This window comes from Borostomias antarcticus (assembly GCF_949987555.1).
Source record: "Borostomias antarcticus genome assembly, chromosome: 7".
NCBI lineage: Eukaryota > Metazoa > Chordata > Actinopteri > Stomiiformes > Stomiidae > Borostomias > Borostomias antarcticus.
Window position 1 is genome coordinate 21,426,179 of NC_140240.1, and position 21,286 is coordinate 21,447,464.

The 21,286-nt window shown below is 42.0% G+C and overlaps 1 protein-coding gene across 1 annotated transcript in view; it reads right to left on the reverse strand.

Annotated features, from left to right (window-relative positions):
• Window positions 1-2,930: 2,930 nt before the first annotated feature.
• The window catches only part of capn2l (calpain 2, (m/II) large subunit, like), a gene marked incomplete at its 5' end in the record, with an annotated part of 29,158 nt that continues 10,802 nt past the window's right edge, over window positions 2,931-21,286 (reverse strand). The window contains 15 exons of the mRNA XM_084440805.1: window positions 2,931-3,188; window positions 3,498-3,556; window positions 3,728-3,844; window positions 5,601-5,679; window positions 5,893-5,961; window positions 6,090-6,154; window positions 7,012-7,069; window positions 7,170-7,235; window positions 7,348-7,384; window positions 7,690-7,901; window positions 8,356-8,367; window positions 9,027-9,196; window positions 14,579-14,739; window positions 15,067-15,141; window positions 15,684-15,769. Of these exons, the coding sequence (XP_084296931.1) occupies window positions 3,165-3,188; window positions 3,498-3,556; window positions 3,728-3,844; window positions 5,601-5,679; window positions 5,893-5,961; window positions 6,090-6,154; window positions 7,012-7,069; window positions 7,170-7,235; window positions 7,348-7,384; window positions 7,690-7,901; window positions 8,356-8,367; window positions 9,027-9,196; window positions 14,579-14,739; window positions 15,067-15,141; window positions 15,684-15,769 (1,290 nt within the window). The 3' untranslated portion in view covers window positions 2,931-3,164. The remainder of the gene's footprint in view (window positions 3,189-3,497; window positions 3,557-3,727; window positions 3,845-5,600; window positions 5,680-5,892; window positions 5,962-6,089; window positions 6,155-7,011; window positions 7,070-7,169; window positions 7,236-7,347; window positions 7,385-7,689; window positions 7,902-8,355; window positions 8,368-9,026; window positions 9,197-14,578; window positions 14,740-15,066; window positions 15,142-15,683; window positions 15,770-21,286) is intronic.

Consider the following 21,286-nt stretch of genomic DNA (forward strand, 5'->3'; position numbering starts at 1 on the left):
TTAGTCAAATAATTGCAACTGTGGGTCTTACCAGAAGACAGATCATTTGCGCTGTGAAACCGACATAAAATCCGCATTGTTCACCAGTCTAACGTTATTTATCTTAGTAGGTGTCCAACAAAGCCAGTTGAACACTGAAACGTTACTGTTCTGGGAACATCTGTCAGTTGTGGTGATATAAAGGAATTGAGTGGAATACCACCGCAATAACTGATTATTAGTCAGATCAATTCAATCATTATAGCTTGTTTCATATACAAAGGCAACACAATGTGCGCTTTACAGAAAGGGGGAGAGGATGTAGCCTACATGTAGCCTACTTATCCTACCCCGAATTATGTGGGAGACTGCATGCGTTTGGAGAGATAGCGGGCCGTGCACCACGACTCCGTGAGCGCAGCGGTCAAGGGGGATAGCCTACTCCGGAGTCTGGAGACTAACAGGTCATGCAGTCAATAGATCTCGTTTTGAATGTTATTGTAATGCCCTCTGGTTCTAATAGAATATATCTACTGGAGCTGTTTAATCCCAAAATGCGCAATGCTTCCTGAAGTTGGGTCGGATCGAGGTGCTGGGATGATCAACATTATGTGGAGCAGATGCCACAGTGATAAGGTTTACACAACTTTCAGAATGTTTTGCAGAATTACAATTATTTAGAGTTGTAAATTATGAAAGGAACATAATAACTTGACTTAATATCTTCACCTCCACCCACCCTGAAATGTAGTCATAATTTTAGCACAATAGCCTCTATATGCGCATCACAACGCTGCAATACAAGACCTTAGGACAAACGATTCAGTACACAGCAGGTGTGTTTGATCAAGTTCAAATGTGAGAATAAATAAATGACAAAAACCCGCACGGGTACTGTAGGACTACGTCTTTATTTTCCGAGGTAATTGTTGCGCATACAACATGACATTAAATTAAGACATAGGCTACTTTCTCATAAAACAGGGCGGTGTTGTAACATTTATAATATCATTAGGTGACATTGGCTGCAACCTGTCCTCCAGGACCTGCACACCTCCAGAGCCCTGAAGGGACCTGGACCTCCCGAGTCCCAGGATTGGAAATGTAGTGATCTGGCTACAAGAAAAGGGGACAAATTATAAAAGCGATTAGTAATAGCATCGATATTTTGCATATGCAAAACAGCATAAATTACAACAAAAGGCTATTTATCAGTAAGTCTAAATTATATCGAATTAAGTTTGAGCGAGAGATAATCGGGAGATTCTTGTGGAGACAAACTGACTTATATCCACCTTTGACTTCGTAACTTTGCCTATTGTATTGGCCTATACAACAAAGCACGATCACAACAGTTCTGGTAGGCTATCGCTTCGGAAACCTTACAGCACAGTTTGCACCTGGTGCAAGTAGATTTGATGCCAGGGAAGAGTACAGTATGGTGCACTGTGTTTATGCCAGGGAAGAGTACAGTATGGTGCACTGTGTTTATGCCAGGGAAGAGTACAGTATGGTGCACTGTGTTTATGCCAGGGAAGAGTACAGTATGGTGCACTGTGTTTATGCCAGGGAAGAGTACAGTATGGTGCGCTGTGTTTCTGCCATTGCACTGGAGGGCTAACGTTACCAAAAGCAAATGCATTGAGAGCTAACGTTAGCATGCTAGGATAATTAACACAGCTAGCTGACATTCCAAACATTAGGCTAGCTAACGTCAACATGCTGGATAAAGACAAATAGCTAGCTGGATCAGACAGCTTTTTAAAAACTGTTGCCAATTACAGCTAACGTTATGGTTTGTTTATCTAACATTAGCTAGGTTGGCTACTAATCAGACACGATCATGGTAAAAACTTCCCAATTTGTATGACAACCACAAATACAATTAGGCCTATAAAATGTACAAATTATATTAAAATAAGAGGTGGTCATCATTGAGACTGCAACTATTCAATTGTTCTCAAGATGAGAAAAGGTTCAGAACTACCTTACCGTGTTCGATAGATGGTGAAACGGCGCAGACAGGTTTCTGTTGGAGGCGGTGCAGGGGAGTGGAGGCGGGATTTTCAAACTTTAGGGTGACGCCAAGAATGGGAAAAACGTCACGAATTCGGAGTATTTTTACCCCGAGTCAAATTGGACTGAAAATGTTACGCTTCCAGTTTCTCAAAAACGACAAAACGGATATATTTAATGTTTTTATTGTGTTTCTTCAATGTCCTATTGTGCAAATAGCACGTTCAAACTCAAAAAAAGTGAAAATCACCATGTTAATCCTTTAATGATGGTGTCATGGTTCGGTCCAGAAGACGGTGATGGATTAATGACTGTCATGGTTCGGTCCAGCTGCATGTCAAACGGCAGGTGTCTGTTTTCTTTGTTTTAGAAGGAATTAAGACAGGAAGTGATGGTTCTGAAGCACCCAACTTATAGATAAAAAATAAGATATTTATTAAAATCATTAAGGCGTGAAGATATTTCAACTATATTTATTAAACTCTTTAAGGCATGATTACAGTATGTTTGAATCTTGTTTTGAATCAAGGATTAATTATCTCCAATGCTAATTAAAAACGTTTTTTTTACTGTCCTAAGTCCAGAGGCAAAATTAAAAATAGACCCATTTCCAATACATCCCATATACAGTGTTTCATTCATATCATATATCATATCTAAGAGTAAGGCATGTGTAAGGTGTCCACTTGTACGGCTTCTCTGGATATGTCTGTTTTCTTTGTTTTAGAAGGAATTAAGACAGGAAGTGATGGTTCTGAAGCACCCAACTTATAGATAAAAAATAAGATATTTATTAAAATCATTAAGGCGTGAAGATATTTCAACTATATTTATTAAAATCATTAAGGCATGATTACAGTATGTTTGAATCTTGTTTTAAATCAAGGATTAATTATCTCCAATGCTAATTAAAAACTTTTTTTTACTGTCCTAAGTCCAGAGGCAAAATTAAAAATAGACCCATTTCCAATACATCCCATATACAGTGTTTCATTCATATCATATATCATATCTAAGAGTAAGGCATGTGTAAGGTGTCCAGTTGTACGGCTTCTCTGGATAACATCTAAAACCCAACCAGTGTAGACTGGAGCGCTGTTTCATCTGTCAGCCAGAGAAGGTCTGGAACAGAGGCTTTTCTCCCAGGTGGTAAGGAGGTGCAGAATCTTCTAGAGTAGTGCCACATTCAGCCACTACAGAAAGAAACGTATTCATAAATTGCCAGTAATAATAACAACAGTACATTTTATTTATAAAGACATTTAATTGTGGACAAAATCAGTCGAAGAAAAGAGATAAATTAATATATAAAATATATACACATTACAAAAAGCTTTTCTAAATAAGTAGGTCTTCAGACCAGTGTTAAAAGACTCCAGAACCCTGAGGTGCCCTCAGATTGTGAAGGAGGGCATTCCTGATCTCCTATAGAACGGAGCTTAGTCCTGGGGTTATTGAATATTACCATACATTTATCTAGATAGCAGGCTGACCAAACGTACCTCTTGAAAATTCAACTCCACCACCCCTGAGCCGTCCTTGTCCAGGGTTTTAAATGTCTCTGTGAAAGAAGAAACGGCAGCTTTCTTGTTTCACACCAATGTTACCAAACAAGGGTATATGTTTGTTTTTTTCATTTTAAATTCAGAAAAGCTTTATTATTCCGTAATGAAAATACAACTGCCTTTGATCCCCATCAAACAAGGAAAGATAAATGATTTAAAGTACTCACTGAACATGCACTCCAGCCGTACGAGACACCCCACAAAGTTGTCAAAGTCGATGGTGAGGTTGGACTCACTGTAGCGCGCCACCAGCACCTGGTGTAGAGGGTTATTCAGGCTGAATCCTGGGAGGAACAGACAGTGATAGATACAGGACCTGGTGTAATAGGGGTTATTACCGACAGTGATAGATACAGGACCTTGTGTAATAGGGGGTTATTACCGACAGTGATGGATACAGGACCTGGTGTAATAGGGGGTTATTACAGGGGGTTATTACAGACAGTGATGGATACAGGATCTGGTGTAATAGGGGGTTATTACCGACTGATAGATACAGGACCTGGTGTAATAGGGGGTTATTACAGACAGTGATAGATACAGGCCCTGGTGTAATAGGGGGTTATTACAGACAGTGATGGATACAGGACCTGGTGTAATAGGGGGTTATTACAGACAGTGATGGATACAGGACCTGGTGTAATAGGGGGTTATTAGACAGTGATAGATACAGGACCTGGTGTAATAGGGGGTTATTAGACAGTGATAGATACAGGACCTGGTGTTATAGGGGGTTATTAGACTGATAGATACAGGACCTGGTGTAATAGGGGGTTATTAAACAGTGATAGATACAGGACCTGGTGTAATAGGGGGTTATTACAGACAGTAATAGATACAGGACCTGGTGTAATAGGGGGTTATTACAGACAGTGATAGATACAGTACGCACACGGTAGGTGAGTGAGGCTTTCTGTGTCCTTTCCCACACCAGTGATGTGGTTGTAGTTGTAGGTGAGGACCACACTACAATACAGTGATGTGGTTGTAGATGAGGGATACTACAGTACCATACAGTGATGTGGATGTGGTTGGACCTTACTACCCATGGATGTATTGATAGTTACTACCATACAGTGATGTGGTTGTAGATGAGGACCTCACTATCATACAATGATGTGGTTGGAGGTGGGGACCTGAGTATCATACAGTGATGTGGTTGGAGGTGGGGACCTGAGTATCATACAGTGATGTGGTTGGAGGTGGGGACCTCACTATCATACAATGATGTGGTTGGAGGTGGGGACCTGAGTATCATACAGTGATGTGGTTGGAGGTGAGGACCTCACTATCATAGTGATGTGGTTCGAAGTGAGGACCTCACTATCATAGTGATGTGGTTGGAGGTGGGGACCTCACTATCATACAGTGATGTGGTTGGAGGTGAGGACCTCACTATCATACAGTGATGTGGTTGGAGGTGAGGACCTCACTATCATAGTGATGTAGTTGGAGGTGAGGACCTCACTATCATAGTGATGTAGTTGGAGGTGAGGACCTCACTATCATAGTGATGTGGTTGGAGGTGGGGACCTCACTATCATACAGTGATGTGGTTGGAGGTGAGGACCTCACTATCATACAGTGATGTGGTTGGAGGTGAGGACCTCACTATCATAGTGATGTGGTTGGAGGTGGGGACCTCACTATCATAGTGATGTGGTTGGAGGTGAGGACCTCACTATCATAGTGATGTGGTTGGAGGTGGGGACCTCACTATCATACAGTGATGTGGTTGGAGGTGAGGACCTCACTATCATACAGTGATGTGGTTGGAGGTGAGGACCTCACTATCATAGTGATGTGGTTGGAGGTGGGGACCTCACTATCATACAGTGATGCGGTTGGAGGTGAGGACCTCACTGTCATACAGTGATGTGGTTGGAGGTGAGGACCTCACTATCATAGTGATGTGGTTGGAGGTGGGGACCTCACTATCATAGTGATGTGGTTGGAGGTGAGGACCTCACTATCATAGTGATGTAGTTGGAGGTGAGGACCTCACTATCATAGTGATGTGGTTGGAGGTGAGGACCTTACCAGCCTCATCCACTGCCAGGCGCATCTCTGTGGAGCTCATGCTGCCAGACTTGTCCACATCCTTCTCACGATAGATTTTCTGCCACACAAAACCCATCAGATCACAATGCTACTGTACCCATCATGACAAAACAACCTCTCATTGTTATTAAAAAACAATGTTATTACTCTTACTCGTAACTAATCTGATGAACATACTGTACATCATAATGTTGGCTAAGAGAGATGTAACAACATATATGGAAACAAACAGGTGAACCAAACAACAAATAAGCAGTCAAGTAACACTCACTAAGTAGTTTTCAACTTTGGTCCACAGGATCTTGAACTCCACCAGGCCCAACTTCCCACTGCCGTCTTTCTGTGAGCTCAGTTAAGGAAATGACCTGATGACCTTTTCATGAAGAAACATTCTCATTTGGGGCGTATGCTTCTAAACAAGAGTAGCCTACACATGCACTGTTGAACCATTGAGGCTGTAAAGGACACATCCAGAAGGTTGACCATGTTGCGACAGGTCTCCAGACTAAAGCCATTCGTTTGGATTTCCTTTCCTGAAAAAGACAGAACAGTACACTTAGTTCTGAACACTACAGTATAGTATGGTACACTTAGCTCTGAACACTACAGTACTATGGTACATGCAACCCTAAACTCTACAGTATGTAAGGGATAACGTACGGCCAGCCGGTGATTATCGAAAAAGAAGAGCCTGACTGTGTTAAGAACCCCGAGGTCAAGGTTTTATAACGCACTGAAGGGCTCTTCTTTTTCGATAATGACCAGCTGGACAGACGTTATCCCGCTTATTACACGACTACTTACCAACCACATTACTACTAATAAGACTATACTTTTTATTTCGCCAGCGAAATGGTTCCGTGTGCTTGAGCAGAGATTGAACATAAGCTACCTTAAGATACCATAAGCTAACATAAGCTACTATAAGCTACTTTTCAGAGATTGAACAAAAGCTACCACAGCCAAACTGTTATTGTTTACAATGTTAAAACTTTCAGACAACTTACAACTGTCTCCCATAGACATATTATGTGTTGCCCTTAGCAGCGGTGAATATTGCTAGTTGCTGGTGAATTATCGAGAAATAATTCAGGTAGAACGTTGCATTTTTCCAGAATTAGAATCGAGTATTTCAGAGAGCCATGTAATAAAGTATAGTACACTTAGCTCTGAACACTACAGTATTAGTATGGTACACTTATCTCTGAACAGTATTGTATGGTACACTCAGCTCTGAACAGTATAGTATAGTAAACTTAGCTCTGAAAGCTACAGTATTAGTATGGTACACTTAGCTCTGAACAGCTGTTTGTTGGCATCTTGTAAATAATCCTGGGACACCAAGCAAAAATGTTTTATTAACTATAATATATGTTATGCGATAACTCACGCTTTGTCACCACTTTGTTGAGGATCTTTCTGAGCTCGAAAGCTGATATCTCACTGTCCTTAGGGATGGGAGCAGAGAATGATTTCAATCAGTTCATCGTCTATAAAAGAGTCTTAACATTAGATTGTGTGTAGGAGGGTCATCATGTAGATACTCACTGCCCCTGCCAGCTGCCCAAACAGGCTCCTGAATCTGTCGTCAATATCGCTTTCATCAATATCAATCTGAAATAAATAACGGCCAGTCATTGAGTTGTTAGTTGTCTAGCCTGGTGGATTTAGTTGGCATTTCTGTAACACTCTAACAGAACACGTCACTTGTTATTTTCCAACTTACCTCCTCCACCCTGGACTCGACAAGATCATCCAGTTCTCTGAAAAACAACAAACTCATTTGAGGTGAGAGAACATGGATTTCTTCTTCACTGGGCCCCACGACACACACTCAGTTTCATATAGGTGGCACTTTCTTCACCTGAAACGTTGGTACTGTAGCCTATTATAGGAGTTCAATATGCACATCCTCATCCCTAATTAAAAAATCCCCATTAATAAATAAAATCCACAATTCCTCAAATATTGACTTTGACTTATTTTTTTGTAACTATCCAATCACAATGTAAAAACCCATGCCAACCATGCCAAAAAAAGGAAATCCTCAAGTCAACAGGAAACGCACTGGAATTCGGCCTGCTTCTCGGAGAAAACGCGCACACAGAAGTCCCCATCCTTCTGCGGCTCGAAGGTGGAGGGCAGGATGAGGTATTCCCCCGGGGGAAGGCTGAAGCGGTTGCACAGCTCCCTCAGGTTGATGAAGGTCTCGGAGCGGGCGGCCGACGCGTGCCGCAGGAAGAAGTTCCTGTCCAGGTGGACGTTCCTCTGGCCGGCGTACTGACCAGAACACAAACCCCAGTCGATGAACTGTTAGTGTTCACCTGACTTCATTCTAATCTGTTGATCTACAGGCAACTTGGTTACAAATAATAAATTATACATACAAATTATACACTTGTTTTGTTTAGGATTCATTGTCTTGGTTGGTTTTGCTTGTTACGTTATTTAAAATAAATGGTTTCTGATAGTGTGTGTAGTTCAAAAAATGACAAATTTTACACCCTACATATGAATGTAGAAAGGTATGGTGTAAAATTTGTTAAATTCTTTGACCTACACCAACCAACCAAGACTAGCTAATGTGTCAGTAGATGTCAGCGTTGTATCTCGAAACAGACCTGACTTTGACCAGGCAGAAAAAGGGAAGTATGTTTTTGTTGGAAAGCGCAACAGTAGAGCAGTTTCCATCATGTAGTCAGTGATCCACCTGAAACTTCATCTCAGCACATACCTGATCAGGGACCTGAAACAGGAAACGGACGCAGGGTTAGAAGCCGTGGCAGAAACCCACAGGTTATTCCCACTGTTATGGGCAGACTTGGGTCAACATATTATATTGTGACAGATTATACAGAGACATTGGGCTCTGTAGTTTTACTATCTGGGCCTTATTTTGACCAGGTGCGTCAATTGAGTGTTTTGTTTTGGGATTGGTGGTTAATTGACTCAGGTGTATCAGATTGACTAAACGATGCTAGCGTACTGTATATAAACCTGGGGCCGGTCGATTGTTTGGAGGAAATGTCTGCTGTTCGCACGAAGGGGAGCTGTTATTTTAGCTCCACATAACACCATAACACCAATCTGTTTCCCTGTTTTAAACTGTTCTTTTTGCACAAATAAAAGCATTTTTAAGCGAGGTTGCTCTCAGCAATGTTTTTAAAGCCTGATGTGCACAAGGCATGGCCAGCTTGGTCATGTAATAAGAAAAAAATAAATACTTCAAATAGCATTTGCTATTGCTAAAATGTCAGGTGGGTGTGTTGATTGCTTCTGTGAGAAAATTTAAACCACTGTGTTCCATTGCGCTACACAAGAACACTTAGGCACAGATAAGTCATTGAAATTATTTAAAAATAATATTTTGATGTTCTAGTGTATGTGTTGTGGATGTGATGTCACCTCGTAGATGGCGAAGCCGATGGTGTGCATGTCCTCTCCGATCTTCCTCATGCGGCGCCGGTTCTTCTGGATTAGACCGACCACGAAGCTGCAGCCCGCCTCTCCATCGTCCGGGTCGTCATCCTCCTCGTCCAGCTTGATCAAAAACTGCGGGTTCATCCAGAAGGTGTCTGAAGAGAATTGAAATAAATCAGTTATGTATTCCCACACCACTTTAACACATCACCAGTTCTCCTAAACACCTTCAAGTTCTATAGTCTAAAGCACCTATTACACTCAGTGTTAGCCTGGCTCCAGCCCCTCAATCACACACCCACTTTAATTCTATAATCAACCTCCTCTCACACCGTTTAACTGATTTTCACAATTTAAACTTTTTTTTAAAAGGTTCAGCTTTGCATGCTTATTTCTGCTTCAGTTTCTACACATTACAGGTGCATCTCAGAAAATTAGAATATTGTAAAAAAGTCAATTTTTATAATTTAATTCAAACTGTGTCACTGCATCGCTCGTCAGCATCCCTTCCAGCCTCACTCGCCCATCCTAGGTTTGATCTCAGGTCATCTGACTTGTCAACGTATGACCACCTCATATAAGCCCTGGCTTAGCCAGCTACGCCACCAAAAACCTCGTGATTTGGTGGCGCGGGTGGGCGCTATACAGAGGAGATGTGTAAAAGAAATTCATACATCTATTATTATTTATATAATCTATTTATATATATATATATAAGTATTAAGCACAAGGAAAATATACAGCAGAACAAGGGAACAGATTTACATATAGAAAATTAAGGCCAGAATTCAATCATCAATACATTATTCATGTTTTATACAGATTTAAAATTAAATTTCCTCTGCCCTCAGGATCACCTCCAGGGAGCAAGAGATAGAGTTGTATTTTCAGCGGTATTTTAACATTTTCACTAAATTATTGCAATGTATCGCAATATGTATCCTATCGCAATGCATCATGATACAATTGTATCGTGTGACCCATGTATTGTGATACGTCGTATCATAACGTGAGGTCCCTGCCAATACCCAGCCCTAATATAGCGTGAGTTTAACCAGGTCAACTCACTAACTGTGTATATAACACAGTTATATACACTCCACATTTACGACATTGTATACACTCTGTAATATCCTAATACTACTGTACACTGTGCAGAAATTGTTTTGACTTGGACTTTGTAATGAAACCTTGGCTAATCCAAAAAAGTTTTCCAATATGCTTTTGCTCAGGACTTCGGAGAGGTGTGCCCCTTGTTTACCAATAAGGTCATTTATTTATTTGACAATATTTTGATTATTTATTTCTGTAACGCCCTGCGCAGGTTTATCTGTCGGAGAGGCCCAGTCACCAGTATCAGAACGGATCAGGGCACTAACTTTGTCGGTGCTCAAAGAGAGCTAGGAGAAGCTTTGAAGGAACTGAATCATAAAAGGATCCAAAACACATTGCTGAAAGATGGAATAAAGTGGACATTCAACCCTCCCTCAGGAGCACACCATGGAGGGGTGTGGGAGAGGCTGATTAAACTGGTGAAGAAGATTCTCTCTTCGGTCCTCAAGGAGCAGGCACTGGATGATGAGGCACTCTGTGAGGTTGAGGCGATCATGAATGATGGACCGATCACAACCGTGACTAACGATCCTAATGACCTGGAGCCCCTCACTCCAAATCACTTAATTCAACTAAAGGGAAAACCTGTCATGCCACCAGGTTTATTCAACAAAGAGGACTTGTACTCACAAAGGAGATGGAGGCAAGTACAGTACATAGTTGATCTCTTCTGGAAGAGGTGGATAAAAGAATATCTCCCACTGAATATCTCCCACTGAATATCTTCCACTGAACTCCTAGTGCTCTCTCAGATGGCAGTTTCTCTCTGTCCAAGTCCAATTCTTTCACTTGTTTGGCTTGGTTGTCCTTTGGAATAGTAGCCAGCACAGCACGGCTGTTGTTGACCCATTTGGTCAGCTTAAATCCACCTTCAGCACATGCATCACACAGCTCTTTTCTTAGGGCTATGGCTTGCTCTTCTGTCACCACAGACTTAAGGCAGTCGTCAACATAAAAGTTATGCTTGATGGTTTCAAGGACTTCATCATCATATTTCTCACGGTTATCTTCTGCCGTTCTTTGAAGTGCAAAGTTAGCACAACTGGGGGAAGATATAGCACCAAAAAGATGAACCTTCATCCTGTATTCCTCTAACTTCTGGCTGGTGTCGCCATCAGGCCTACACGAATTGTGCCTTTGCGTTTATGATAAATGCCGTGGTGCGGTATGTACCATGTTTGACCTTCTTTCCCTTCAAGTTGATGAGGTGGCACCTTCTCTGCGTATCCCTTTGTAATAACATTACACATTAATTCTTTGTACTCTCCAGAGTACACCTCATCCTTTCTGAACTTCTTTGCCAGGTTGTGGGCTCGCTGTTCGGCTATTCGTCGGTTATTGGGCATGACCCCGTCTTTGCTGCGAAACGGCATTGGCAGGTAGTAATGACCATCTTTGAGGGTTATTGAGTTCGTTGCAATCTGAATGAACTTTCTGTCCTCACGGGACATTTCCCTCTTCCCTTCATACTCCTTCTCTGAGAAATCAACGTTGTATTGACTGACAAGAAGATCCTATTGAAATCCTATTGGAAGTCACTTCTGGACGTCCATCTATGTCCATAGCAGTAGAACTATTAAGCGGACCATTTACCACCCATCCTAGGACTGTTCTTGCTGCATACGGTCCATTACCACGACTATTGATTATTTGCCATGGTTCCATTGCCTTAGGGGTATCGGCTCCAATCAGAAGGTCAATGTCAGCATCAATTTTGGTTAACTGAACCTCTCTCAGGTAAGGCCACATGTTGATGTCATCTTGGGTTGGAACATTATCTCTTGTGACTGGGATTTTGTTTTGTGTATAGACCTTTGGAAGTGGCAGAAATGTGTTTCCTTCAAAGTCACCCACTTCCAATCTAGTAACTTCAAAAGTGGAGACGAGTTTCTCCTGTCCCATTGTTCGAAGGAGAATTTCCGTTTTACGACTTTTGGCATTCAGCTGCTTTAGGAGTTTTTCCGTACAAAATGTCGCTGAGCTCCCAGGATCGAGAAAAGCATAAGTTAATACTGACTTGTTCCCTTTTGCAACCTTCACTCTTACAGGCACAATAGCGAGTGCACAGTCTTTACCGGCCCCGGTTCCTTCACCATCTCCAAGTGAGACAAGGGCACTGCTAACAGAGGCCTCCTCTGCTTTAGTTGCTGTATCTGCTTCTACATTTTGAGCCTTCTTTCCTTCATTGTGCAGAATGGTGGGGTGCTTTCCCTGGCATCTGCTGCAGGTCATCCTTTTTTTGCATTCTTTGCTCAAGTGTCCTCTTGTCAAGCATCCAAAACAATTGCTATTTGTTTTTAGGAACTCAATCTTAGATTCGTGTGATTGTGCTTGCAATTGTTGACAGTCAGCTAAAGAATGTTTACCTGTACAATATGTACATGAGTTATCAACTATAGGGGCGTTGCCTTGTTTCTGTATTTGGAATGATTTTTCCTTTGTTGGTGTTCCAGTATATCTGGTCGCCACTGTAGTAGCAAAACTGCTTCCTTTGCTCTTTGACTTGTATTGTCTGAGATCTATTGTGGTCTTGGGCTTCAAAACTTTTTTGTTGGAGAGGGGGTCTTGGATATCCCCGAATAATGGATCTTGCAGTATCCTGGTCTGTTTTTCCAAGTATCGTACAAGGTCAGAGAATCGGACTCTTCTGTGTGTTTTCTCCAACACCTCCTCCTGAGGACCTCCATCTCTCCCTTAGTTTATACGGAAGCTTTAAGATGATCAGCTTCAAGTTGGATGGCAAATTCAGCTATTCCATGTTTGGCAGATCTTCCATAGCGTTGCAACAGCCTCTGAGATAGAGTGCATAACTATGCAGCGCTTTTCCGTCATCAGATCTGATGTTATTCCAAGTCAAGGCTTTTTCCATATATGCTGATGTGACTTTTATTTCATCACCAAAGTGTTCCTCCAGTAGTTTCATGGCCTCTTTATAACCCTTTTCCGCCTCCATATGCAGACAGCTCCTCACTAGTTCCCTGGGTTCACCAGATGTATACTCTTCCAGGTAGTAGAGCCTATCCTGATGGCTGGTGGTATTATGCTCTATCCCATACTGAAATGCACGCATGAATGGTTTGAAATTCAATGGGTCACCATCAAATGTTGGAATTTCTCTGGTAGGGAGTGAGGCTAGTTTTTGCTGTAGGACAATCAGGCCAGCAATGTCATTCTGTCTTTCCATAACCATTGAGAGGTCACCAGGATGCACAGGGTTTTGATTGGATACTGGAGAACTAGATTGATGTAACACTGGTGAGTGACTAGGGTCCGGTGGTCTCAATTGCTGATCTAAAGCCCTTTGGAGTGGCGTCTTTGGAACTGCACCTAATTGTAAGAAGTCAATAGGTGATGGTGCAGGGCCCAGGTGATCACCAGTGGTTTCCTGTTGCTGTGACTGAACATATGAGTTCATCCCATCTCCTTGGGAATGGGACACAGCATGGGTTTGAGAAGCTGCCTCGTGGCTCTCCAGGACCTTTAATTGAGCATCTGATGCAGCCAGTTCAGTCTCCAGTTCCATTCTTTCCAGCTTTGTTTGCAGTGCAGCCCTTTCCAGATCCAGTGCATGCTTCCTCTCTAATTGTGCTGCACGGGCTAGTAGAGCTGCCCTTTCCAGGTCAGCTTTCAGGCGAGCAGAGGACAGTGAGGTTACCTTTGAGGATGCCATTGAGGATGATTTTGATTTATTTGATTTATTTGACACATTTGAAACACTGTCCTGTGGTTGAATGAGACTTTGTGGATCCTTCTTAGTTTTCCATGCATCCACTTCATTCATGAATTCATTGAAAATGTCCATTTTCGGTTCATACCATTCCTTTGTGTCCTCTTTCATTAATTCATCAGACAACAGCATTTGCACTGATTTATGAACAGTCTTTAATTCACACATAAGCAGCTCAAATACCTCAAGGCCCTCATTCACCTTGCCCACATTTCCACCAACATCAAGCCATGATTTTATTTCATTCATTTTGCGCGTACACGCTCCAAGCTTTGCGCTCCGGCTCGCTTTGAGTGATTTAAATTCTTCATCTGCCATCGCAGCTGTGCGTTTAGAGGTTTTTTCCTCGGTCATTCTGTCTTTAACAATTATAACGTCAACTCAAACGTTTTAATTATTCATTATTCACAGTCATCCTTTTTCCAAACGCGCAATTTCCAAACGCAACAATTGACTGTCTCCAAGCGCGCAGTTTTATCCGCGATCCCTTTGATCTCCGCTAATGCTCCGCTTAAATCTTTAACACATTTTTTGAAAGCCATATTGTCAACAATGTTCTAAAACAAAAGTCCACTTCCACAGCAAAGTACTCTGACTGTTACCTTTTGTTAAAGTGGCTTTTTCTGATTCTGACCAATTCTTCTCCTTCCCTTTACAAACATCCCAGATAGATCAGATTATGAGGAGGAGACCTTACTTGGGTAGTTCCTACAGCCCCCAGCAGTGGACCCGCGTCTCCAGCTCCCGTCAAACTTGGACAGAGCCCACTTCTTAACGCTGTCGTCTGTCAGCGCGTCGGGGGTCAGGTTACAGATCTCCAGGCGAGAGTAGTGGCGCAAGAAGTCGGAGAAGGACATCCTGTAGCACACAGAGAATTCACATGGTATGTTGTTGAATTGACAGTGAGGAGAGAAAGAGTGTTCATGCAAACAGGTTCTCACAAACCCACATCCACATAAGTTCTGGTTACACTGATGTCCGACATGAAATAATAAAGATAGATTTGAATTTATCTATTACAGATTCATACAGTAGCCTACTGTATCTCCTACATCAACACTGAGTACTTCACTCAAAAGAAACTGGAGCTGAGAAGCCCACTTGACCTGAGAGCATACTAACAAACAAATATACTGTAGTACATGGTAACAAACAAAAGAAGGAAGAGGTTGAAGTTATGTTTACCAGAACTCTCCATCTTCTGCTCGGTGGCTCAGCTTCTCCCCGTCCTCATCGCTGATCTGACGCCACTGCATCGACCTGCCAACCAACCATCAACCAACCATCAACCAACCATCAACCAACCAACCAACCATCAACCAACCAACCATCAACCAACCAACCAACCAACCAACCATCAACCAACCAACCAACCATCAAACAAACTGATCACGGACATTCAATCAACTCCCTTGTGTAGCTAGTGAACACATTACAGCTTCGTCCCAACTAAGCCAACAAGCCCTATGCACCAACCTTTTATGGAGATCTCAGGGCATTTGATTGGAATAAGCATGTTGTTTTCAGAAACTTGGGTTGGTGGCATATGTGTTGGGGGTTGTTTTCAGAAACTTGGGTTGGTGGCATATGTGTTGGGGGTTGTTTTCAGAAACTTGGGTTGGTGGGGTGAGCTCGCAGTGTGTTTACTGGATTGGTTAAACATATTGTGTTGTCAAAAGGTTACCTTTTTGGACTCCAGTTTAAATTATGTTAACGCCAGTGACACAGCAAAAAGCACTCCCAACTAAGAACCATTGGGTTTGAAACCCCAGCCCACTTCCTCTCCGTTAAGGGTTACCCACCCGTCGCTCCAGGGGCCGGTCCACTCCACCTGACCCCAGGGGTTCCTGATCCGGATCAGCTTCACCATGCCCCCCCCGTACTCCACCTAGAGCATTCAGACAAGAGGGTATGTGTGTGGGTGTGTATATGGCAAGGATGGGGGAGCTCCAATGTAACCAGGCCAGGTCAAGCCTGGCTTATGTGTGTTGGCTGGCTTGTTTCTGTGCGGGACTGGTAGGACGGTAATGTCTGATAAATAAAGATGGGTCTTGTCACCTGGACACATCAGTTCCAATGCTTCCAATGCTAATCCAGCACAATGAGAGCGGGATTGCCAGTAAACTCATGGGCTCACAACAACTAATAGCAGCTTCCATAACATTAATGGTAGCGGTCAGTGGCTAAAGCAGTTATGATGATTCCTGTAATGTTAGCTATTTTGCTGCAATGGGTTCAACTTTTGTGTCTGGATAAAGGTCATGACTTGCTGTTTTGCACTTCCCTTTAGGTGGTGAATAAGTAGACCCAGGACACAGTGGGTTATTTGGACATCTACCAGGATCTTGATATTATATTGATATGAAGATATGAAAGTTAAGTATTTGCCCTTAGAAGTAAATTGTAATTAAAATGGTTCTTAGCTAAGTAACCTAAGTGTAGGCAGACTTGAAAGGTCAATTGTAATAATATCATGAATGAACAATTGTAAACATAGTACTCAACAGAATAGGTAATATTCAAGTCTTGATTGAAACTTTTCCTAAATGCTTTATTAAACATACAGACATGCACATTAAAAGTAGCCATAAGTTGTTATTTTGCATGTGCTCTCAGGACATGTTGTGGTTGTGACCATCTTTGTAAAGAAGAGGGGCATGTAATGCACATGTATACAGTAGTACAGAGTCAGTTGTCTATTGTATATACAGGTACAAGGTGTTCAATTGCTCAAGTGTTTTCAGGTGTTGGTTCAAGTGTTCGAGTGTACAGTGGTGCATAGTCAGTTGTCTATTGTATAGACAAGGTGCAAGGTGTCACGTGTTCACTTGTTGGTCCAGGGGGTGGCATGTGTGCCATTGTTATAATTAGAGTGAGGGCCTATGTATAGTACAACCAGAGTATTATATTGAACAATTGAACACCTCGTCTATACAATAGACAACTGACTCTGCACTACTGTAAACTATCACTTGAATCAACACCTGACAACACTTGAGCAATTGAACACCTCGTCTATACAATAGAGAACTTACTCTGCACTACTGTATACTACTGTACAGTATACTTGACATGTTATGTAATTGCACTGCCTGTATCATGGACACAATTACAGCCATCCATGATCAGATACTGCTGTCTGGCCATGTCCTGTCCGGGTGGGGCTTGCACCTGAAGACCATCTTTGGGGGGGCTGGACATCAGCGTTGCACAGCAGCCGGTGGTGTTGTAGTCCTATCCCCAACTGAAAATATTGATCTAGTGATTAGTCAACCCATTGCTAAATCACAAACTACTAAGCTTTCCCATAGGAATGAGCCTATAACCATACCAGCTGGGCAAGCTGACTTTGCTAGCTACCTGACCTAGCCCTAATGATATTGTCCTGCTCGATTGCTGTGCAACATATCAACTGACCAGTTGTTAAATGTATTTCACAACACTGGTTATTCTACCCATGAGACAGTCCCAGTCAGCTGACGTTGCTTGCTGTGTGAATAGTTTAGCTACTACGTTGTGAGGCAAGTGTTGGTGACAAGGACTAGCTAGCTTGTAGTAGCTAACCTTAGCTAAAGCACTTTGAGAGAACGTGCACAGTAAACCAACTCCAACTCCTCGGGCCTTGAGTTAGGTAGCTAACTCTAGCTAGCACTAGCTAACTAGCTAGCTATCATTGGGCTTCATTTCCTGAACTTAGCTTTAGCTTAGCGTGCAGCCAGGTTATGGGTTACTGTTTACTTCAGATATTACTTTACATTTCAACTAGCCCTTCTCAGTCCCGTTGTCGCATTCCGCTCGCTCATGCCAGACAAGCGCCTCTTCTAACTAGGCCGACACCGATTTATTTTGATGGCAAAGTGAATGGACCAGCAAAGGACTGTTGTCTGGCATGAGCGAGCGGAATGCGACAACGGGACTGAGAACGGCTACATTTCAACCAGACATTCCAGTGAAACCAGGTAGTCAAAATAACTTACCTGATATAGAATGGGCACCACACACGCGGGCATTTTTGATAATGTCCTCAGTCCAGTCCGTACCATGGATGTATTGGTCCGTATGCTTAATAACGGCGATTTCGACTGTCTTCCTCTGCTACTGTTTCAAGAATGCGCACGCATACTTGTGCTGACTAGGCTGTAAAAGGGTCTATAATTAACAAATATGACCCACGCTCGTTACATAACTTCTATAACATCCAGTGACAAAATATGTCATGGTACCTTGGTATGTCCACACCAAGGATTGAACTCAGAACCTTCGCTGTGATAGGCAGCGCACATGGAGGTATAATATAAACAGCGCACTATCCACTCGGCCACCGCTGACCTGGGAAATCTGTGGACTCTTTTAGTTTTGATGTTCTGGGATCACTGCCTTTTGTGGTAGCAACAATAGAACTGCAGGTCAACAACAACAAAAAAGAGGAAGGGAGCGACAAATAGGATTCCCTCTTCTTGGTGGTTGGCTTACAGCCAACACACAAAAATGGCCCATGGGCCCTGGATGGTATCTCGTGATACGGACATGATTAAAGTATCAAACTGTATGTTGTTACCTCTGCTAACCGACTCTAGCTCCTTCGGTAGGATGTGTGTGCCTTCAAACCAGTAGGTTTGAGTTCAAGCCCAGGGAACGGCAACATGTAAATAATGTAGTTTTCTTGTATATTATAGTGATTGTGTTTTGTTTTAGTTTTTTGTAAATTATGTACATAGTGTAAATCATGTATATAGTTTAATAAAAGTGCTGCTCCTGTTGGCATCACTGCAATGCTTGGCATGAGAAGTCATGTAATCTTCCCAGTGTGACGTATGCCACACACATTTCAATTTCTTTATTGGATTTTCAATCAAAGATACAAATCAATATCAAAATCCAACAGTAGCAAGAGTCACACAACGCAGTGCAAGATCACATTCACATAATGTAGTCCCAGCAGGGAGATCAAAGCTATTTATGGATATAGGTAACAGCGTATTTTCAATATGAAATGACTGCCAATGATGGCAGACACAGAACACATAAACATGCACAATTAATAAAAAATGTACATATAACTAGGATGAGCATCCCATAGATGGAACACTCAACAACTAATTAGAATGCTGGGCTGTCATGATCAAAATTCTTCTATGACATCTAGAGCAATTCTTCTATGACATCATAACAAAGACAGCTATAGATACATACAGTAACACACATCTCACCCTGGAGTGCATTCACTATTGAATTTCCTGTTTACATTTCTGACTTTACTGATGGCTTTTCAGCATTTAAAGCTTCTTATTGGAGTTGCTCTCATAGTGGCGGGGATCAAGATTGATCCTTCAGACATCAAGGCCTTCAGAGATACCCTGATGTCTTCCATACTGCCTAAACAGTGGGCTGCCTCTCCACCTGGACCGCGTCACCCACGACTTCCACTTGACTTTGACCTCGCCTCCTTCACTGGTCTTCAAAATGTGACAGAGACAACCGATGCCCACCAGATGGAGACCAGCAGGTTCTGTGTCTGGGACCATATGGAGACCTGCAGGTTCTGGGTCTGGGACCATATGGAGATCTGCAGATTCTGGGTCTGGGACCTGTTAGCTAAGACCTTAGCGAAAAAGACATCCAACGCCCACCAGAGGACCAGAGTATCCCTGGTCACTCCCATGATCAAAAGACCGACCAGGATCAGGGCTCTGGTCAGTGGCACACAAATGGAGACCAGTGTGTCCTGGGACCTCTCAGCTAAGACCTCGGCTAAAATACTCCTTGCTGTGGGAGTTATGGCCCTAGGTGCCACAATCTTCTGCCTTCTAGGAAGAATTCATTAGGGGCAGTCTTAAAGGTAGACTAGGGCACCATGGAAGGGACTGAGGATACAAAGGGTGCAGACTAGCGTTCGTTGGCGTTCTGACATATAATTCGCCATAAAGTAAGATTCTAGTTCATCTGGAAAGGCTTTTTTAAATATTTAGCATAGAACTATTTAGTCGCAGCACATACGTGTGTAAACTTCCGCAAACTAGGTAGCCTAGCAACATAAACAATAACAATAGCTACCGTAAGTAGTTCCACTTCCTGAATCCCCTCTGCGGATTGATCTACACATCTACAACGGTCGCTTCAATACAAGTCAATGGATTTCATAAAATGATCAATAAAACCCTACAGGATTCATACTTTGCGGCGAATTTGATGTCAGAACACCAACGGACACATATTACCCCCTCAGTGAGCTTCTTGTCTTAGTTTAACATGTTTTTGAAAGATTTTTCAAGGTGCCCACCCACATCCATTGTATGACCAAAACGGTGGTAGAGCAATTATCAGACTTTCTCAAATGTGCTAGTTTTGTCAACGTTTTGATCTGAACCATTGTATATGATCATAAGTAACCTTAAAACAGGGCTAAACATGCATTTTCCCTTTACTACTCCTTTAAGTTTCAAGACTTACAGTAGTAATTGTGTTCTCCCCTCCTCAGGTTAAAAACAGAGCAAACCAGGGACTGCGACCAGACAGAGGGAAAAGACAGAAGACTGCTAACAGAAACCTCTGAAACTTTTTGTATTAAGTAAATGATAATGATAAACATAGTTTAATAAAAGTTTCAACATGTATCTGTTATTGAGGTTTGATTGTACCCTAGGCCTACTGAATTGGCTCTGATAGCCCAGGGAGAAAGACAGAGGGAGAGAGAGACCTTGCCGCTTTCTTATCTCTCAATCACAGTCTGTTAATTTTTGTCCACTTACACATTCAACAACTGCACATACTGATGAAATGCATTCATGGGCAGAGATCTGTGCTCTCCAAGCACCCTTTCTAGTTTTCTATTTTTTTCCCTGCAAACATTTACAGGGTCATTTTTTTTATAGGGTGCCATTTGGACTTCATAACTTGGGATAAAACATTTTTTTAATTACCTACATTTTCATGTTCTATTCTATAAAGGACATATCTAACTTACTGAAAAACATACTGGTCAAGCTCAGGCGCCAAAATGATATTATATTTAGATATATTAACATGTGACACCCAAAATATGTCCACCCTGTTAAGGACATAGGCATAACTGTTTAAATATGTTTTCAATGCATGATTGCTATTAAATTTAGATTTTTATATGAATTGTATGTCCCTCACTCTAATCATATTGTGTTTTAAAATATTTTTAAACAGCATATATTGAGAAAAAACGAGTGCACATTACGAAAATGACATATTCTCCAATGTTTTTTTCTTAAGAAAAGTTAATTCTGACAAGAATTACCCAAGGTTTCTAGCATGTATAATCAACCCCTTTCATGTGAAACTACAAATATACACTATATACATATGCCTAACAGTGTGGACATGTTATGCTCAACCACATGAAAAACATAAAATAAACATAAATCTGATCGTAAGA